The sequence below is a fragment of the Lathamus discolor genome, chromosome 6 (genome assembly GCF_037157495.1).
Source record: "Lathamus discolor isolate bLatDis1 chromosome 6, bLatDis1.hap1, whole genome shotgun sequence".
Classification (NCBI taxonomy): Eukaryota; Metazoa; Chordata; class Aves; order Psittaciformes; family Psittacidae; genus Lathamus; species Lathamus discolor.
Window position 1 is genome coordinate 74,898 of NC_088889.1, and position 15,687 is coordinate 90,584.

A 15,687-nucleotide genomic window follows, 5' to 3' on the forward strand; every position below is an offset into this window, starting at 1 on the left:
CCCTTTCCGCCCGGACGCTTCACCCGGCGCAAAGGGCGGCGGAGACGCTCATTGGACAGCGCCCCCGCTCCCCGCGACGTGATTGGCAGAAAGGGGCGCGAAGGGGCGGGACCGGCGGGCGGAAGCGGCCGTTGGCGGCCGTTGTCTGTGTCTGAGGGGAAGCCGCGCCGCCGCCATCTTGAGCGCCCGCGGCGGCACCGGGCGGACAATGAGCGCCGCGCTCCGGGGCTCCCCCCGGCCGCCCCCGGGCCGCCCCCCCCCCTCCCCGGCCGCTGTCACCCCCATCGCAGGGGTCCGGGGCAGCCCAGCGCCCTCCTCGCCTTGCCCCGTTCCCCGGGCCCCCCCGGGCGCCCAGCGGGCCCTACGGCCCCGCAGGCAGCACCGAGCCCCCCTCACGCCCCTCAGCAACGGGACAACCCCCGCGGACACGGTCCGGCAGCGCCGGGAAGGGGCCTGATCCGCGGGTGAGGCCCGATCCGACCGCTCCTTCCTCTTAAACCACCCCCCCCGGCCTCCACCGTGAGGGGCCCCACGGCGGCGCCGGGACCCCCGCAGCGCTCGGGGGCAGCCCCAAGCCCCTTCGCCCTATGGGGCAGAGCCGCTTTCCCCCCTCCTTGTCTCCCTCCGCGGCCTCGCAGGACGCGGCTGAGTCCCTGTTTCCCCCCCCCCACCATGTCCTCCCCCCCCCCCCCGGCCGTGACACAGCACTTGGGGCCCTGCCCGCCGCCCCCGCGCGAACACCCAAACATGGCGCTTTTCGCCCCAAAACCGCCGCCTCCCGCGTCACCGCCGCTCTCGCCGCCCATTGGCCCGCTGCGATGACGCGAGGGGGCAGGACCACCCCCCCCCTCCCGTACCCCCCAATCCCTAATGAAAAAGGGGGGGGGGCGAGGTCTTTCCACCCCCCCCATCACTCACCTGAGGCGTCCCCCCCCATGGGGCCCCTCTTCATCCCCCCCCCCCCAAAAAAAAACCCCGTTTTGGGGTAAAAAAATCGCCTTTAAAAGCCCCAAAACCCCCCATCCTGGGGCAAGGAAAGGGAGCCGCGCGCGACGTCACCCGCGCCCCGATTGGCTCCCCGCCGTCACGTGGAGCCCCCGCGGCTCCCACGGCCCCATTCATCACCCCCGTTCTCATTCAACCCCCGACGGGGTCTCTCGCCGCGCCGCAGGGTCCTAATGCCGGCCCTGCGGGAGGTGATGGGGGGGGGGGGGGCACACACACAGCGACAGCGCTGGTACCCCGGGGTGGGGGGCACCCATGGGGGTCCCAAGCAGTGGGGGCACCCATGGGAGGGGGGGGTTGTATGGAAGGGGGGGTCGGGTATGATGGGAACACCCATAAAAGGGGGGGGAAAAGGGGTTGCAGCAGCGCCCTGCAGCCACTCGGGGCGTGCGGCTGCCATGCACGCTGCTATGGGGGTGCAGTGAGTGCAGTGCACGGTACTTATAGGGGTGCAGTGGGTGCTGCTAAGGGGTGCCGAGGGATGCAGGGGTGCTGCTATGTGGGCGCAGTGCACGCTGATGAAGGGGTGCAGAGCAGGCTGCTGTGGGGTACAAGGGGGTGCAGTGCTGCTGCTATGGGGTGCAAGGGGATGCAGTGGGTGCAGTGCACGCTACTATGGGGGCGCAGTGGGTGCTGCTAAGGGGTGCTAAGGGATGCAGTGGTACTGCTATGGGGTGCAAGGAGGTGCAGGGCGTGCAGTGGTGCTGCTATGGGGTGCAAGGAGGTGCAGGGGGTGCAGTGGGGCTGCTATGGGGTGCAAGGAGGTGCAGGGGGTGCAGTGGGGCTGCTATGGGGTGCGAGGAGGTGCAGTGGGGCTGCTATGGGGTGCAAGGAGGTGCAGGGGGTGCAGTGGTGCTGCTATGGGGTGCGAGGAGGTGCAGTGGGGCTGCTATGGGGTGCAAGGAGGTGCAGGGAGTGCAGTGATGCTGCTATGGGGAGCGAGGGGATGCAGTGATGCTGCTATGGGGCACGAGGGGATGCAGTGATGCTGCTATGGGGCACGAGGGGATGCAGTGATGCTGCTATGGGGTACAAAGGGATGCAGCGGTGCTGTTATGGGGGTGCAGTTCACGCTGCTGTGGGGTACCCGGGGGTGCAGTGGGTGCAGTGCGCGCTGCTATAGGGGCGCAGCAGGGCGTTGCAGCAAGCTCTTCGCCCCCGTAGCATCAACGCTCAGTGTGGGGCTGTGGGGCCATAGAGCAGGGGGGTGCCCCCTAATTAACAGCGCTTGTTAATTAAGCCCGCCGGGGGTCCCCGCTGTCCCCAGCGCTGTCACAGCACCCGAGCGCTCCCTCGGGCTCTTCTCCCCGGTGACAAGTGACGCAAGCAGAGCGCCGGCCGCCTATTGGTGGAGGGGCCGGCACCCGGTAGCACCGCGGGGTCCCATCGCGATGGGTGCTGAGGCCGTGCTGGTGGCCGTGGGGTGGCTCTGGGTGGCCCTGGGGGCTGCGGGCAGCGATGGTGAGAGGTCCGGAGGGGGGGGTTAATGCAAGGGGGTCTCCTCCTTGTCCCCATCCCTGTCCCCTCCTTGTCCCTTCTCCCTATAGAGCCACAGGTCCTGTCCGAGGTCCTCTTCTGCCAACCGGATGAGCCCTCGCTGGGGCTGGCGGTGACCCTGGACACGGACCAGCTCTTCTGGTTCAACTTCTCGGGCTCTTCCTGGGCCCGGAGCGTTCCGGAGCTGCCACCGGAGCCGCCGGAGCTGGAGGCACCGGAGCTGGTCCTGAAGGATGCGGAGTTCTGCAAGAGGCTGCTCGTCGTCCTCACCAACAATGTCGTCAGCGGGCAACAGGCTCAGGCCAGGGGTACGGGGGGCGTCGTGGTTGTGGTGGGCACCGTGGTCGTTACGGTTGTGATAGGTTATTGTGGTCATGGTGGGCACCGTGGTCGTGGTGGTCATCATGGTCACTATGGTTAGGATGGGTTATTGTGGTCATGGTGGGCACTGTGGTCATGGTGGGCACGGTCGTGGTGGGCACCGTGGTTGTTATGGTTGTGATAGGTTATTGTGGTCATGGTGGGCACTGTGGTCATTATGGTTGTGATATGTTATTGTGGTCATGGTGGGCACCGTGGTCGTGGTGGTCATCGTGGTCACTATGGTTAGGATGGGTTATTGTGGTCATGGTGGGCAAGGTGGTCGTTATGGTTGTGATAGGTTAGCATACTCATGGTGGGCACGGTGGTCGTTATGGTTGTGATACGTTAGCATGGTCATGGTGGGCACCGTGGTCATTATGGTTGTGATAGGTTATTGTGGTCATGGTGGGCACCGGGGTTGTGGTGGTCATCGTGGTCGCTATGGTTAGGATGGGTTATTGTGGTCATGGTGGGCACCATGGTTGTTATGGTTGTGATAGGTTACGGTGGTCATGGTGGGCACCATGGTCCTGGTGGTCATCGTGGTCGCTATGGTTAGGATAGGTTATTGTGGTCATGGTGGGCACTGTGGTCGTGGTGGTCATCGTGGTCGCTATGGTTAGGATGGGTTATTGTGGTCATGGTGGGCACTGTGGTCATGGTGGGCACGGTCGTGGTGGGCACCGTGGTCGTTATGGTTGTGATAGGTTATTGTGGTCATGGTGGGCACCGTGGTCGTGGTGGTCATCGTGGTCACTATGGTTAGGATGGGTTATTGTGGTCATGGTGGGCAAGGTGGTTGTTATGGTTGTGATAGGTTAGCATGCTCATGGTGGGCACGGTGGTCGTTATGGTTGTGATAGGTTATTGTGGTCATGGTGGGCACCGTGGTTGTGGTGGTCATTGTGGTCACTATGGTTAGGATAGGTTATTGTGGTCATGGTGGGCACCGTGGTTGTGGTGGTCATCGTGGTTGCTATGGTTAGGATAGGTTATTGTGGTCATGGTGGGCACCGTGGTCGTGGTGGTCATCGTGGTCGCTATGGTTAGGATGGGTTATTGTGGTCATGGTGGGCACTGTGGTCATTATGGTTGTGATAGGTTACTGTGGTCATGGTGGTCGCTATGATTAGGATGAGTTATTGTGGTCATGGTGGGCACCATGGTCGTGGTGGGCAAGGTGGTCGTTATGGTTGTGATAGCTTATTGTGATCATGGTGGTCATCGTGGTCGCTATGGTTAGGATAGGTTATTGTGGTCATGGTGGGCACCGTGGTCATGGTGGTCGCTACGGTTAGGATGGGTTATTGTGGTCATGGTGAGCACTGTGGTCATGCTGGGCACGGTGGTCATTATGGTTGTGATAGGTTAGCATGGTCATGGTGGGCACGGTGGTCGTTATGGTTGTGATACGTTAGCATGGTCATGGTGGGCACCGTGGTCGTTATGGTTGTGATAGGTTATTGTGGTCATGGTGGGCACCGTGGTTGTGGTGGTCATCGTGGTCGCTATGGTTAGGATGGGTTATTGTGGTCATGGTGGGCACAGTGGTCGTGGTGGTCATCGTGGTTGCTATGGTTAGGAGGTTATTGTAGTCATGGGGGGCACCGTGGTCATTATGGTTATTATAGGTTAGCATGGTCATGGTGGGCACAGTGGTCGTGGTGGTCATCGTGGTCATGGTCATTGTGGTTATGGTAGGTCAACGTGGTCACTGTGGTCATGGTGGTCATCATGGTTGTCACTGTCGTGGTGACTATAGTGTTCACTGTGGTCATCATGGCCATGGTGGCCATTACGGTCATTGTGGTTATGATGGGTCAACATGGTCATCATGGCCATGGCGGTCATTGTGGTTATGGTGGGTCAACGTGGTCATCATGGCCATGGCGGTCATTGTGGTTATGGTGGGTCAACATGGTCATCGTGGCCATGGCGGTCATTGTGGTTATGGTGGGTCAACATGGTCATCGTGGCCATGGTGGTCATTGTGGTTATGGTGGGTCAATGTGGTCATCATGCCCATGGTGGTCATTGTGTGGCCCTCAGGGGGACAGATTTCATCCCCATTGCTTTTTGGGCTGATTTTGGGCTGTAAAAGGGCCAATTTGGGACATTTCACGGGGACGGTTTGGAGACGCGGGACCTTAAGGCCCCCCCAGAGCTCCCCCCCAACCCAAGCCCCCCTTTGTCCCCATCCCATCGCAGGGATCCCGGTGGCCAAACTCTTCCCATTGCAACCCCCGGCTTTGGGCCAACCCAACACCTTGGTGTGCCTGGTGGAGAACATCTCCCCCCCCGCCGTGGACATCACCTGGAGGGTGGACGACGTCCCCGTCACCCACGGCGTCACCCACACCGGCTACACCGCGACCAACGGCGTCACCTTCACCCGCTTCTCCTACCTCCAGGTGACCCCCAGCGCCGGGACCGCTTACAGCTGCGTCGTCACCAGCCCCGGCCTCAACAGCTCCGCCGTGGCCTATTGGGGTGAGCGCGGTGACACCAATGGGGGGGACACCGGGGGACAACCGCGGTTGTTCCTATCCCGTTGTTGTTGTTGTTGTTGTTGTCGTCCCCCGTTGTAGTGGCGCAGGAGACGGCGGACACCGAGACATTGTGGACGGCGCTGTGCGGCGCTGCCATGGCCTTGGGCACGGTCCTGGCTCTGATGGGCATCGTCATGGCGGTGGTGGCGTGGCGGAGCAGGCAAGGAGGGTAACGGGGGTCACCTCGTGCCATTGACAACAACCCCCTATTGGTGCTGGTGCCGGTTGTCTCCATTCAGCATTAAACCCCTTTTGTCTATGGATGCGTTAGCCGCTCTCATGGTGGCTTCTCCGATGGCTGATACGGGGTTGAGCTACACATACACCCCCCCGTCCAAAACGAGGTTCCTTGGTACCGTGCCTCAGTTTCCCCGTCGTGGGATGCGGCCACAGTGGTGGCTTCTCCAGTGGCTGATAGAAGGGTTCAACCCCCACGGAGTCACCCTCAGTGTCCCCACAAGTCCCGGGTGCAGGGATGCGGCACCCACCTCATTTAGGGGTGGCCCAGGTTTGTCTGTTGGTGTCTGATGGGTCCTATCCTGCTCCTGGTCCCCAGCCATGTCCTTGTCCTGGTTCTGCTCTTCGTCCTGGTCCTGATGTGGGTCCTGGTCCCAGCTCTGGATCTGGATCTGGTCCTTGTCCTGGTCCCAGTTCTGGATCCGGTCCTGGTCCTGGTCCCAGTTCTGGTCCCGGTCCTGGTTCTGATGTGGGTCCTGGTCCCAGTTCTGGATCCGGTCCTGGTCCTGGTCCCAGTTCTGGTCCCGGTCCTGGTTCTGATGTGGGTCCTGGTCCCAGTTCTGGTCCTGGTCCCGGTTCTGGTCCTGGTCCCAGCTCTGGTCCTGGTCCCAGTTCTGGATCCGGTCCTGGTCCTGGTCCCAGTTCTGGTCCTGGTTCTGATGTGGGTCCTGGTCCCAGTTCTGGTCCTGGTTCTGATGTGGGTCCTGGTCCCAGTTCTGGATCCGGTCCTGGTCCTGGTCCCAGTTCTGGTCCCGGTTCTGATGTGGGTCCTGGTCCCAGTTCTGGATCCGGTCCTGGTCCTGGTCCCAGTTCTGGTCCCGGTTCTGATGTGGGTCCTGGTCCCAGTTCTGGATCCGGTCCTGGTCCTGGTCCCAGTTCTGGTCCTGGTTCTGGTGTGGGTCCTGGTCCCAGTTCTGGATCCGGTCCTGGTCCTGGTCCCAGTTCTGGTCCTGGTTCTGATGTGGGTCCTGGTCCCAGTTCTGGATCCAGTCCTGGTCCTGGTCCCAGTTCTGGTCCTGGTTCTGGTGTGGGTCCTGGTCCCAGTTCTGGATCCAGTCCTGGTCCTGGTCCCAGTTCTGGTCCTGGTTCTGATGTGGGTCCTGGTCCCAGTTCTGGATCCAGTCCTGGTCCTGGTCCCAGTTCTGGTCCTGGTTCTGGTGTGGGTCCTGGTCCCAGTTCTGGATCCAGTCCTGGTCCTGGTCCCAGTTCTGGTCCTGGTTCTGGTGTGGGTCCTGGTCCCAGTTCTAGATCCGGTCCTGGTCCTGGTTCTGATGTGGGTCCTGGTCCCAGTTCTGGATCTGATGTGGGTCCTGGTCCCAGTTCTGGATCCCGTCCTGGTCCCAGTTCTGGTCCTGGTTCTGATGTGGGTCCTGGTCCCAGTTCTGGTCCTGGTTCTGATGTGGGTCCTGGTCCCAGTTCTGGATCCGGTCCTGGTCCTGGTCCCAGTTCTGGTCCCGGTTCTGATGTGGGTCCTGGTCCCAGTTCTGGATCCGGTCCTGGTCCTGGTCCCAGTTCTGGTCCCGGTTCTGATGTGGGTCCTGGTCCCAGTTCTGGATCCGGTCCTGGTCCTGATCCCAGTTCTGGGTCTGGTCCTGGTCCTAGTTCTGGTCCTGGTTCTGATGTGGGTCCTGGTCCCAGTTCTGGATCCGGTCCTGGTCCTGGTCTTGGTCCTGGTCCTGGTCCCAGTTCTGGTCGTGGTCCCCGGTCCTGGATCTGCTCCTGCTCCGGATCCTGCCCCACTCCCGATCCCGGTCCCATTCCCCACCCCCATCCCGCTCCCTCCTTGCCCCCCCCATGTCCATCACCCCCCAGCAGAGACCCCGGCTTTAGGGGGGGTCAAAGCAGGGTCCAACGCGCCGGTCCCGTCCCCCCCCACCGCGATGTCCCGACTGTGGCTGCCGCCGGCATCTTCTGCCCTGGCAACTGATGACGCGCATCCAGCGCGGGCTCTCATTGGCTGCCTCACGGATGGGTCACTCCCCTTGCCCAGTGACCCACGGATGTGGGGCAGGGCCCCGGGGGGGGGCAGGAGGCCCTCGGCAGGACCCAGAGATGCTGCTGCTGCTGCTGGGGCTGGTGCTGGGGGGCCGGGGGGCAGGTGGGGACCGGAAGAGGGGGATTTGGGGGTGATCGGGGGGGGGGGGCTCAGCCCTATGGGACATTGGGGATGGTTTGGGGGGGCTCAGCCCTATGGGGCATTGGGGAGGTTTTGGGGGGGCTCATCCCTATGGGACATTGGGGAGGGTTTGGGGGGGCTCAGCCCTGTGGGACATTGGGGAGGGTTTGGGGGGGCTCAGCCCTATGGGACATTGGGGAGGGTTTGGGGGGGCTCAGCCCTATAGGACATTGGGGAGGGTTTGGGGGGGCTCAGCCCTATGGGGCATTGGGGGCGGTTTGGGGGGGCTCAGCCCTATGGGACATTGGGGGCGGTTTCGAGGGGCTCAGCCCTGTGGGACATTGGGGAGGGTTTGGGGGGGCTCAGCCCTATGGGACATTGGGGGCGGTTTCGGGGGGCTCAGCCCTATGGGACATTGGGGGCGGTTTGGGGGGGCTCAGCCCTATGGGGCATTGGGGAGGGTTTGGGGGGGCTCAGCCCTGGGGGTCCCCAAGTGATGATTTCAAGCGGCTGGAGGGGTTGGGATTGATGGGGAGATGGGAATGGGGATGGATGGGGATGGATGGAGGTGCACTGGGATGCAGAGGTGCATTGGGATTGGTGGATGGGGATGGAGGTGCATTGGGATGGATGGATGCGGATGGAGGTGCGTTGGGATGCACAGATGTGCGTTGGGATGCAGGGAAGTGCATTGGGATTGGTGGATGGAGGTGCATTGGGATGCATGGATGGAGGTGCATTGGGATGGATGGATGGATGGAGGTGCATTGGGATGGATGGATGGATGGGGATGGATGGATGGAGGTGCATTGGGACGGATGGATAGATGGATGGAGGTGCGTTGGGATGCAGGGAAGTGCATTGGGATGCAGAGAGGTGCATTGGGATGGATGGATGGAGGTGCATTGGGATGGATGGATGGATGGATGGTGCATTGGGATGGATGGATGGAGGTGCATTGGGATGCATGGAGGTGCATTGGGATGGATGGATGGATGGAGGTGCATTGGGATGGATGGATGGATGGAGGTGCATTGGGATGGATGGATGGATGGAGGTGCATTGGGATGGATGGATGGGGATGGATGGATGGAGGTGCATTGGGATGGATGGATGGGGATGGATGGATGGATGGATGGGGATGGATGGATGGAGGTGCATTGGGATGGATGGATGGAGGTGCATTGGGATGGATGGATGGGGATGGATGGATGGATGGATGGGGATGGATGGATGGAGGTGCATTGGGATGGATGGATGGAGGTGCATTGGGATGGATGGATGGATGGATGGAGGTGCATTGGGATGCATGCATGGAGGTGCATTGGGACGCATGCATGGAGGTGCATTGGGACGCATGCATGGAGGTGTGGGGGCTGCAGGCAGCGCTCACCCCCCGGAGCTTCTCCCCCCGTGTCCCCTCCGCAGCCGCCTTCGTGGTGCAGCTCTGGGGCTCCTGCACTCTGGCTCCCAACGGCTCCGTCCCCGGCTTCGTGCTGGGCTTCAACGGGGCCCCCCTGGTGTGCTCCGAGCCCGGCACCCCCGGCCGCACCGTGCCCTGCACCGTGGGGGTGCTGGGGGACATCGCCGAGGCCCTGGCCCAGTCACTGAGCATGAACCCGGCCTGGAGGCAGAGGATGAGGGAGAGGGAGCGCGCCTGCAGCCGCCTGCGGCCCCACAGCATCAGCGGCCTGGGCAGCGGTGGGTGAGGGGGACGGGGGGTGGTCAAGGGGGACATTGAATGGGGGTGGTCAATGGGGACATTGAATGGGGGTGGTCAAGGGGGGTGGTCAAGGGGGACATTGAATGGGGGTGGTCAATGGGGGTGGTCAAGGGGGACATTGAATGGGGATGGTCAATGGGGGCATTGAATGGGGGTGGTCAATGGGGCTGGTCAAGGGGGACATTGAATGGGGGTGGTCAATGGGGGTGGTCAAGGGGGACATTGAATGGGGGTGGTCAATGGGGGTGGTCAAGGGGGACATTGAATGGGGGTGGTCAATGGGGGTGGTCAAGGGGGACATTGAATGGGGATGGTCAATGGGGATGGTCAATGGGGGTGGTCAAGGGGGACATTGAATGGGGGTGGTCAATGGGGGTGGTCAATGGGGACATTGAATGGGGATGGTCAATGGGGATGGTCAATGGGGGTGGTCAAGGGGGACATTGAATGGGGGTGGTCAAGGGGGGTGGTCAATGGGGACATTGAATGGGGGTGGTCAAGGGGGATGGTCAATGGGGACATTGAATGGGGGTGGTCAATGGGGACATTGAATGGGGGTGGTCAATGGGGACATTGAATGGGGGTGGTCAATGGGGATGGTCAATGGGGACATTGAATGGGGGTGGTCAAGGGGGACATTGAATGGGGGTGGTCAATGGGCGTGGTCAATGGATCCTGTTAATGGGTCCGGACAATGAGGCCTGTCAATGCGGACAGTCAGTGGGGATGGTCAATGGTGACGGTCAATGGGGATGGTCAGTGGGTGTGGTCAATGGGTCCTGTCAATGGGGCTGGACAATGAGGCTGGTCAATGCGGATGGTCAATGCGGACAGTCAATGAGCATGGTCAATGGGGGTGGTCAATGGGTCCTGTCAGTGGGGCCGGTCAATGGGTCCTGTCAGTGGGGCCGGTCAATGGGGCCAGTCAATGGGGATGGTCAATGGGGATGGTCAATGGGTCCTGTCAATGGGGCCGGTCAATGGGGATGGTCAATGGGTCCTGTCAGTGGGTCCTGTCAATAGGTCCTGTCAATGGGGATGGTCAATGGGTCCTGTCAATGGGGATGGTCACTGGGGATGGTCAATAGGTCCTGTCAATGGGGCTGGTCAATGGGTCTTGTCAATGGGGCTGGTCAATGGGTCTTGTCAATGGGGCCGGTCAATGGGGCCGGTCAATGGGGCTGGTCAATGGGGCCAGTCAATGGGTCCTGTCAATGGGTCCTGTCAATGGGGATGGTCAATGGGTCCTGTCAATGGGTCCTGTCAATCGGGATGGTCAGTGAGGCCGGTCAATGGGGCCGGTCAATGGGGATGGTCAATGGGGATGGTCAATGGGTCCTGTGAATGGGGATGGTCAATGGGTCCTGTCAATGGGTCCTGTCAACGGGGCGGTCAACGTCCTCCCTTCCCCACAGCCCCCCCCCGGGCCCGCATCACCTCCTCATCCTCCGGGGACTCCTCGGTGCCCGTGCTCCTCACGTGCCACGTGTGGGGCTTCTACCCCCCGGCCGTCACCGTCCTTTGGCTGCACAACGGGGACCTGGTCCCCCCCGGTGACAAACCCCCCCCCCTTGTCCCCAATGGGGACCTCACCTACCAGACCCAGCTCACCCTCATGGCGGCCCCGGCCCATGGGGACACCTTCACCTGCTCCGTGCAACACCCGGCCCTGGACCAACCCCTCTTGGTGGATTGGGGTAAGTCGGGGGGGGGGGGGGCACCCCCTTTTCTTTGTCACCCCAAATGGGGGGGTGGTGTGTATGACATCATCTCACGGTGTTGCGTCCCCCCCCTTCCTCTCCAGGTCATGGCTTGTCCCCTGCGCTGCTGGTGAAGGTGGTAGCGGCCACCGTGGTGCTGCTCTTGGGGCTCGGGGTCTTCGCCATTGGGCTCCATCGCTACCGGGCCCCGGCACCGGGTGAGACCATGGGGACGGGGACAGTGTTTTGGGGGTGACACGGACCCTCCTCACCCCCCTCTCCCCACCACCTTCCCCCCCCTCCATTCACCCCCTTTGCAGGTTACACCCCCATCGAAGGTGACACCCGCCCCATAGGTAAGGCCACGTGTGTGTCCCCCCCCCATCCCCATAGACCCCCCCACCCCGTTCTGCTGCCCCCCACGTGTGTGTCCCCCCCATCCCCATAGACCCCCCCACCCCGTTCTGCTGCCCCCCCACGTGTGTGTCCCCATTGCAGGCAGCATCTGAGGATCCCCCCCCCCCCCGTTCTTCGCAGTGGTGACATCCGGATGGTACCATTCACCCCGGGGGGGGGGGGGCGGACACGGACACACACCCGCACGTTGCTGGTGGCAATAAAGATGCTCCATGGCCTTGTGGTGGTGGTGACAATGGGGCTCGGCACCGCGATGTGGGGCAGGGGGGGCACGGGCCCTGCTCTGCGCTATGGGGTGGCCTGGGGGTATCCCCTATGTCCCCCTATGGTGGTCGCACCCGTCGTCCCGTCCCCGTCCCGTCCCCCCCCCAAGGGTCTGGTTGACATCTCACCTCCCACTGATCTGCCTGGCACCCGATGACGTCAGCCGCGATTCGAGGTCTGATTGGTGGCCGCGGGCGGCTTCGCCAATCACGGGCCGTAGAGGGACCGGAGCAGGGTTTGGGGTCTCCCTCGTTGCCCACCAGCCCCGAACGCCACCGCCCCCCCTTTGTGCCCCCTTTTTGCCCCCTTTTTGCCCCCTTTGTGCCCCCTCTGCCCCAATGGCCCCTTCCCGTGCCCCACAAGCGCCATTTGGGCACTTACCCTCAACAAACATGGCGGATGAGGCTTCGCTACCCCACTGCGCATGCTCAAAGCCCTCCGACGGGGCTGCGCCTGCGGCGCTGCGCATGCGCGACGGCGAGCGAGCCCTTGCATAAGAGCCCGGAAACCCCGTCTCGGGCCTTTCAGTAGGCCCGAGCCGCCGCCGGTGCCGCCATGTGAGGGGCAATGGGGTGTCTATGGGGCTGAGGGGGGACATGGGGCCCTATGGGGTGTCTGTGGGGCTGAGGGGGGACATGGGGCCCTATGGGGTGTCTGTGGGGCTGACGGGGGAAATGGGGCTTGTATGGGGTGTCTATGGGGCTGAGGGGGGACATGGGGCTTGTATAGGGTGTCTATGGGGCTTGTATGGGGTGTCTGTGGGGCTGAGGGGGGGGACATGGGGCCTTATGGGGTGTCTGTGGGGCTGAGGGGGGGAAATGGGGCCCTATGGGGCGTCTGTGGGGCTGAGGGGGGGAAATGGGGCTTGTATGGGGTGTCTATGGGGCTGAGGGGGGGAAATAGGGGGCTCAGGGGTGTCTATGGGGCTGAGGGGGGGACATGGGCCCCTATGGGGTGTCTATGGGGCTGAGGGGGGGAAATGGGCCTCTATGAGGCAGGTATGGGGCTGAGCGGAGGAAATGGGTGTCTATGGGGTGCCTGTGGGGCTGAGGGGGGGAATGGGGGCCTCAGGGGTGTCTGTGGGGCCTCTGTGGGGCTGAGGGGAGGAAATGGGGCCCTATGGGGTGTCTGTGGGGCTGAGGAGGGGATATGGGGCCCTATGGGTGTCTACGGGGCTGAGGAGGGGAAATGGGGCTCATCTGGGGGTGTGTGGGGTTGAGGGGGGGAAATGGGGGCTCAGGGGTGTCTGTGGGGCCTCTATGGGGCTTAATGGAGGAAATGGGGGCCTATGGGGTGTCTATGGGGCTGAGTGGGGGAAATGGGTGTCTATGGGGTGTCTGTGGAGCTGAGGGGGGGGAAAGAGTGTCTATGGGGCTGAGGAGGGGAAATTGTACTCTGTGGGGTGTCTATGGGGCCTCTATGGGGCTTAATGGAGGAAATGGGGGCCTATGGGGTATCTATGGGGCTGAGTGGGGGAAATGGGTGTCTATGGGGTGTCTGTGGAGCTGACGGGGGGGGAAAGAGTGTCTATGGGGCTGAGGAGGGGAAATTGTACTCTGTGGGGTGTCTATGGGGCTGAGGGGGGGAAATGGGGGGCTCAGAGGTGTGTATGGGGCTGAGGAGAGGAAATGGGTGTCTATGGGGCTGAGGGGGGAAAATTGGCCTCTATGGGATGTCTATGGGGCTGAGGGGGGAAAATGAGCCTCTATGGGGCATGTATGGGGCTGGGGAAGGAGGAGAAATGAGTGTCTGTGGGGCTGAGGAGATGAAAAGCGGGGCTATGGGGTATCTATGGGGCTGAGGAGGGGAAACGGGGCTTGTGTGGGGCTCTAAGCTGGGACTTGAGGGGCTCATCCCTGTCCTCTCCATTCCCTCTCCCGTTGGATCCCACCTCGTGCCCCTCATCGATGGATTTGCTCCTCACCCCCCCCCCCCCATCCCCCAACTTCGGGCTCTGAGGCTGCACCCCCTTAACCCCCCCCCCCCCTTTTTTTTTTTCCATGGATATTCCCAGTATGTCCGACTGGGAAACCGCTCCAGCCGTGACCGAGACCCCGGACATCAAACTCTTTGGGAAGTGGAGCACGGATGACGTCCAGATCAACGACATCTCCTTGCAGGTACCACAGTGAGGGGGGGGGTACAACCCTTCCCATGGCATTCCCACTGTTGGGAATTCCTTTGGGATTCACCCCCCCCCTTTCCCTTTCTTCCCCCTATAGGATTACATTGCCGTCAAGGAGAAGTATGCCAAGTACTTACCCCACAGCGCCGGGCGCTACGCGGCCAAACGCTTCCGGAAGGCTCAGTGCCCCATTGTGGAGCGGCTCACCAATTCCATGATGATGCACGGCCGGAATAACGGGAAGAAGCTCATGACCGTGCGCATCGTCAAGCACGCCTTCGAGATCATCCACCTCCTCACCGGAGAGGTGGGAATGCCGCATCTGTGGGGCACCCCATATCCCCTTTTCATCCCTCCGTATTCCCTATTAATGCTGATTCCACCCCTCTCCTTTTATCCCATTCCAGAACCCTCTGCAGGTCCTGGTCAACGCCATCATCAATTCCGGCCCTCGGGAAGACTCCACCCGGATCGGCCGCGCCGGCACCGTGCGGCGCCAGGCCGTGGACGTGTCCCCCCTTCGCCGCGTCAATCAGGTACCCCCCCCCCCTTGTATCCCGTTTTCCATCCCTAATTCCCATCTTTAGCCCATTTGGCTCCCTGCATCCCAACATCCGCTTTTCCATCCCTCATTCCATCTTTTCCTTTAGCCCATTTGGCTCCCTGCATCCCAACATCCCCTTTTCCACCCCTAATTCCCATCTTTAGCCCATTTGGCTCCCTGCATCCCAACGCCCCCTTTTCCATCCCTAATTCCCGTCTTTTCCTTTAGCCCATTTGGCTCCCTGCATCCCAACATCCCCTTTTCCACCCCTAATTCCCATCTTTAGCCCATTTGGCTCCCTGCATCCCAACATCCCCTTTTCCATCCCAAATTCCCATCTTTAGCCCATTTGGCTCCCTGCATCCCAACACCCCCTTTTCCATCCCTAATTCCCACCTTTTCCTTTAAGCCATTTGACTCCCCATCCCCTGCATCCCAACATCCATCCCCTTTTCCATCCCTCATTCCCACCTTTTCCTTCAGGCCATTTGGCTCCTGTGCACCGGAGCCCGGGAAGCCGCGTTCCGCAACATCAAGACCATTGCGGAATGCTTGGCGGATGAGCTCATCAACGCCGCCAAGGTGAGGAGGAGGAGGAGGATGGGATGCGGGGATCACCTTTGTGCCATTCCCATTGGGAATGGGGACGCACGGATCCCCCCATATCCGACCTTGATCCCTTCCTTCCAGGGCTCTTCCAACTCCTACGCCATCAAGAAGAAGGATGAGCTGGAGCGCGTGGCCAAATCCAACCGTTAGGAGCCCCCGTCGGCTCTTCCCTAATAAATGGCCTTTGCCTTTGGATGGCCTTGGAAAAGAGCAGGGAAAACCTGGATCAAGGGATGGGATAAAGGGAACGGGGCAAGGAGATTCCCCCCTCCGCTGGGATGGGGTCGATGGGGAAAGGTTGGGATGCTCCAGTGGCAGCGGGCCCCGTGGCGTTGGGCCTTTCCTCCTAAACCAAGCTGGGGTTCCCTGGAATTGCCCCAAAACCGCCTGGAATTGCCCCAAAACCGCCTGGAATTGCCCCCAAAACCACCTGGAATTGCCCCCAAATAGCACGAATCAGCCCAGTTTGACCCAAAAGGGCCCCAAAAAGGACTTGAACGCCCTGATGGGGGTTTGGGGGGTAGGTTTAGGGGGTTTG

At 61.6% G+C, this 15,687-nt stretch overlaps 3 protein-coding genes across 4 annotated transcripts; all 3 read left to right on the plus strand.

The window, feature by feature from the left end:
* The first annotated feature begins 2,080 nt into the window (after window positions 1-2,080).
* On the plus strand, window positions 2,081-5,673 carry LOC136016449 (class II histocompatibility antigen, M alpha chain-like). Its single transcript, XM_065683644.1, has 4 exons — window positions 2,081-2,466; window positions 2,553-2,810; window positions 5,074-5,355; window positions 5,454-5,673. The coding sequence occupies exons 1-4, from the start codon at window positions 2,397-2,399 to the stop codon at window positions 5,585-5,587; spliced, it is 744 nt and encodes a 247-aa protein (XP_065539716.1). The 5' UTR covers window positions 2,081-2,396; the 3' UTR covers window positions 5,588-5,673.
* Window positions 5,674-7,682: 2,009 nt separating this feature from the next.
* Window positions 7,683-11,824, plus strand: LOC136016450 (class II histocompatibility antigen, M beta 1 chain-like). Of its 2 annotated transcripts, XM_065683646.1 has the most exons (6): window positions 7,683-7,749; window positions 9,196-9,468; window positions 10,906-11,187; window positions 11,295-11,408; window positions 11,511-11,546; window positions 11,689-11,824. In XM_065683646.1, exons 1-6 carry the CDS (start codon window positions 7,704-7,706, stop codon window positions 11,697-11,699), a joined length of 762 nt encoding a protein of 253 aa, XP_065539718.1. In that variant the 5' UTR covers window positions 7,683-7,703; the 3' UTR covers window positions 11,700-11,824. The 2 variants fall into 2 exon arrangements, with proteins under 2 accessions (XP_065539718.1, XP_065539717.1); XM_065683645.1 differs by lacking the exon at window positions 7,683-7,749 and having other exon boundaries at window positions 8,967-9,468.
* A 501-nt stretch (window positions 11,825-12,325) lies between these two features.
* LOC136016389 (small ribosomal subunit protein uS7) lies at window positions 12,326-15,357 on the plus strand. Its single transcript, XM_065683486.1, has 6 exons — window positions 12,326-12,428; window positions 13,886-13,991; window positions 14,094-14,303; window positions 14,404-14,532; window positions 15,024-15,122; window positions 15,231-15,357. The coding sequence occupies exons 2-6, from the start codon at window positions 13,887-13,889 to the stop codon at window positions 15,297-15,299; spliced, it is 612 nt and encodes a 203-aa protein (XP_065539558.1). The 5' UTR covers window positions 12,326-12,428; window position 13,886; the 3' UTR covers window positions 15,300-15,357.
* Window positions 15,358-15,687: the final 330 nt, after the last annotated feature.

What these genes read in the sequence shown, in the direction of transcription:
- LOC136016389 (XM_065683486.1), top strand. Translation starts at nt 13,887, where the DNA reads ATGTCCGACTGGGAAACCGCTCCAGCCGTGACCGAGACCCCGGACATC. An exon ending in TCAACGACATCTCCTTGCAG is followed by an intron (nt 13,992 to 14,093) that starts GTACCACAGTGA and finishes TTCCCCCTATAG; the next exon opens with GATTACATTGCCGTCAAGGA. An exon ending in TCCACCTCCTCACCGGAGAG is followed by an intron (nt 14,304 to 14,403) that starts GTGGGAATGCCG and finishes ATCCCATTCCAG; the next exon opens with AACCCTCTGCAGGTCCTGGT.
- LOC136016449 (XM_065683644.1), top strand. Translation starts at nt 2,397, where the DNA reads ATGGGTGCTGAGGCCGTGCTGGTGGCCGTGGGGTGGCTCTGGGTGGCC. An exon ending in GCAACAGGCTCAGGCCAGGG is followed by an intron (nt 2,811 to 5,073) that starts GTACGGGGGGCG and finishes ATCCCATCGCAG; the next exon opens with GGATCCCGGTGGCCAAACTC. An exon ending in CTCCGCCGTGGCCTATTGGG is followed by an intron (nt 5,356 to 5,453) that starts GTGAGCGCGGTG and finishes CCCCCGTTGTAG; the next exon opens with TGGCGCAGGAGACGGCGGAC.
- LOC136016450 (XM_065683645.1), top strand. Translation starts at nt 8,979, where the DNA reads ATGGATGGATGGGGATGGATGGATGGAGGTGCATTGGGATGGATGGAT. An exon ending in CATCAGCGGCCTGGGCAGCG is followed by an intron (nt 9,469 to 10,905) that starts GTGGGTGAGGGG and finishes CCTTCCCCACAG; the next exon opens with CCCCCCCCCGGGCCCGCATC. An exon ending in CTACCGGGCCCCGGCACCGG is followed by an intron (nt 11,409 to 11,510) that starts GTGAGACCATGG and finishes CCCCCTTTGCAG; the next exon opens with GTTACACCCCCATCGAAGGT.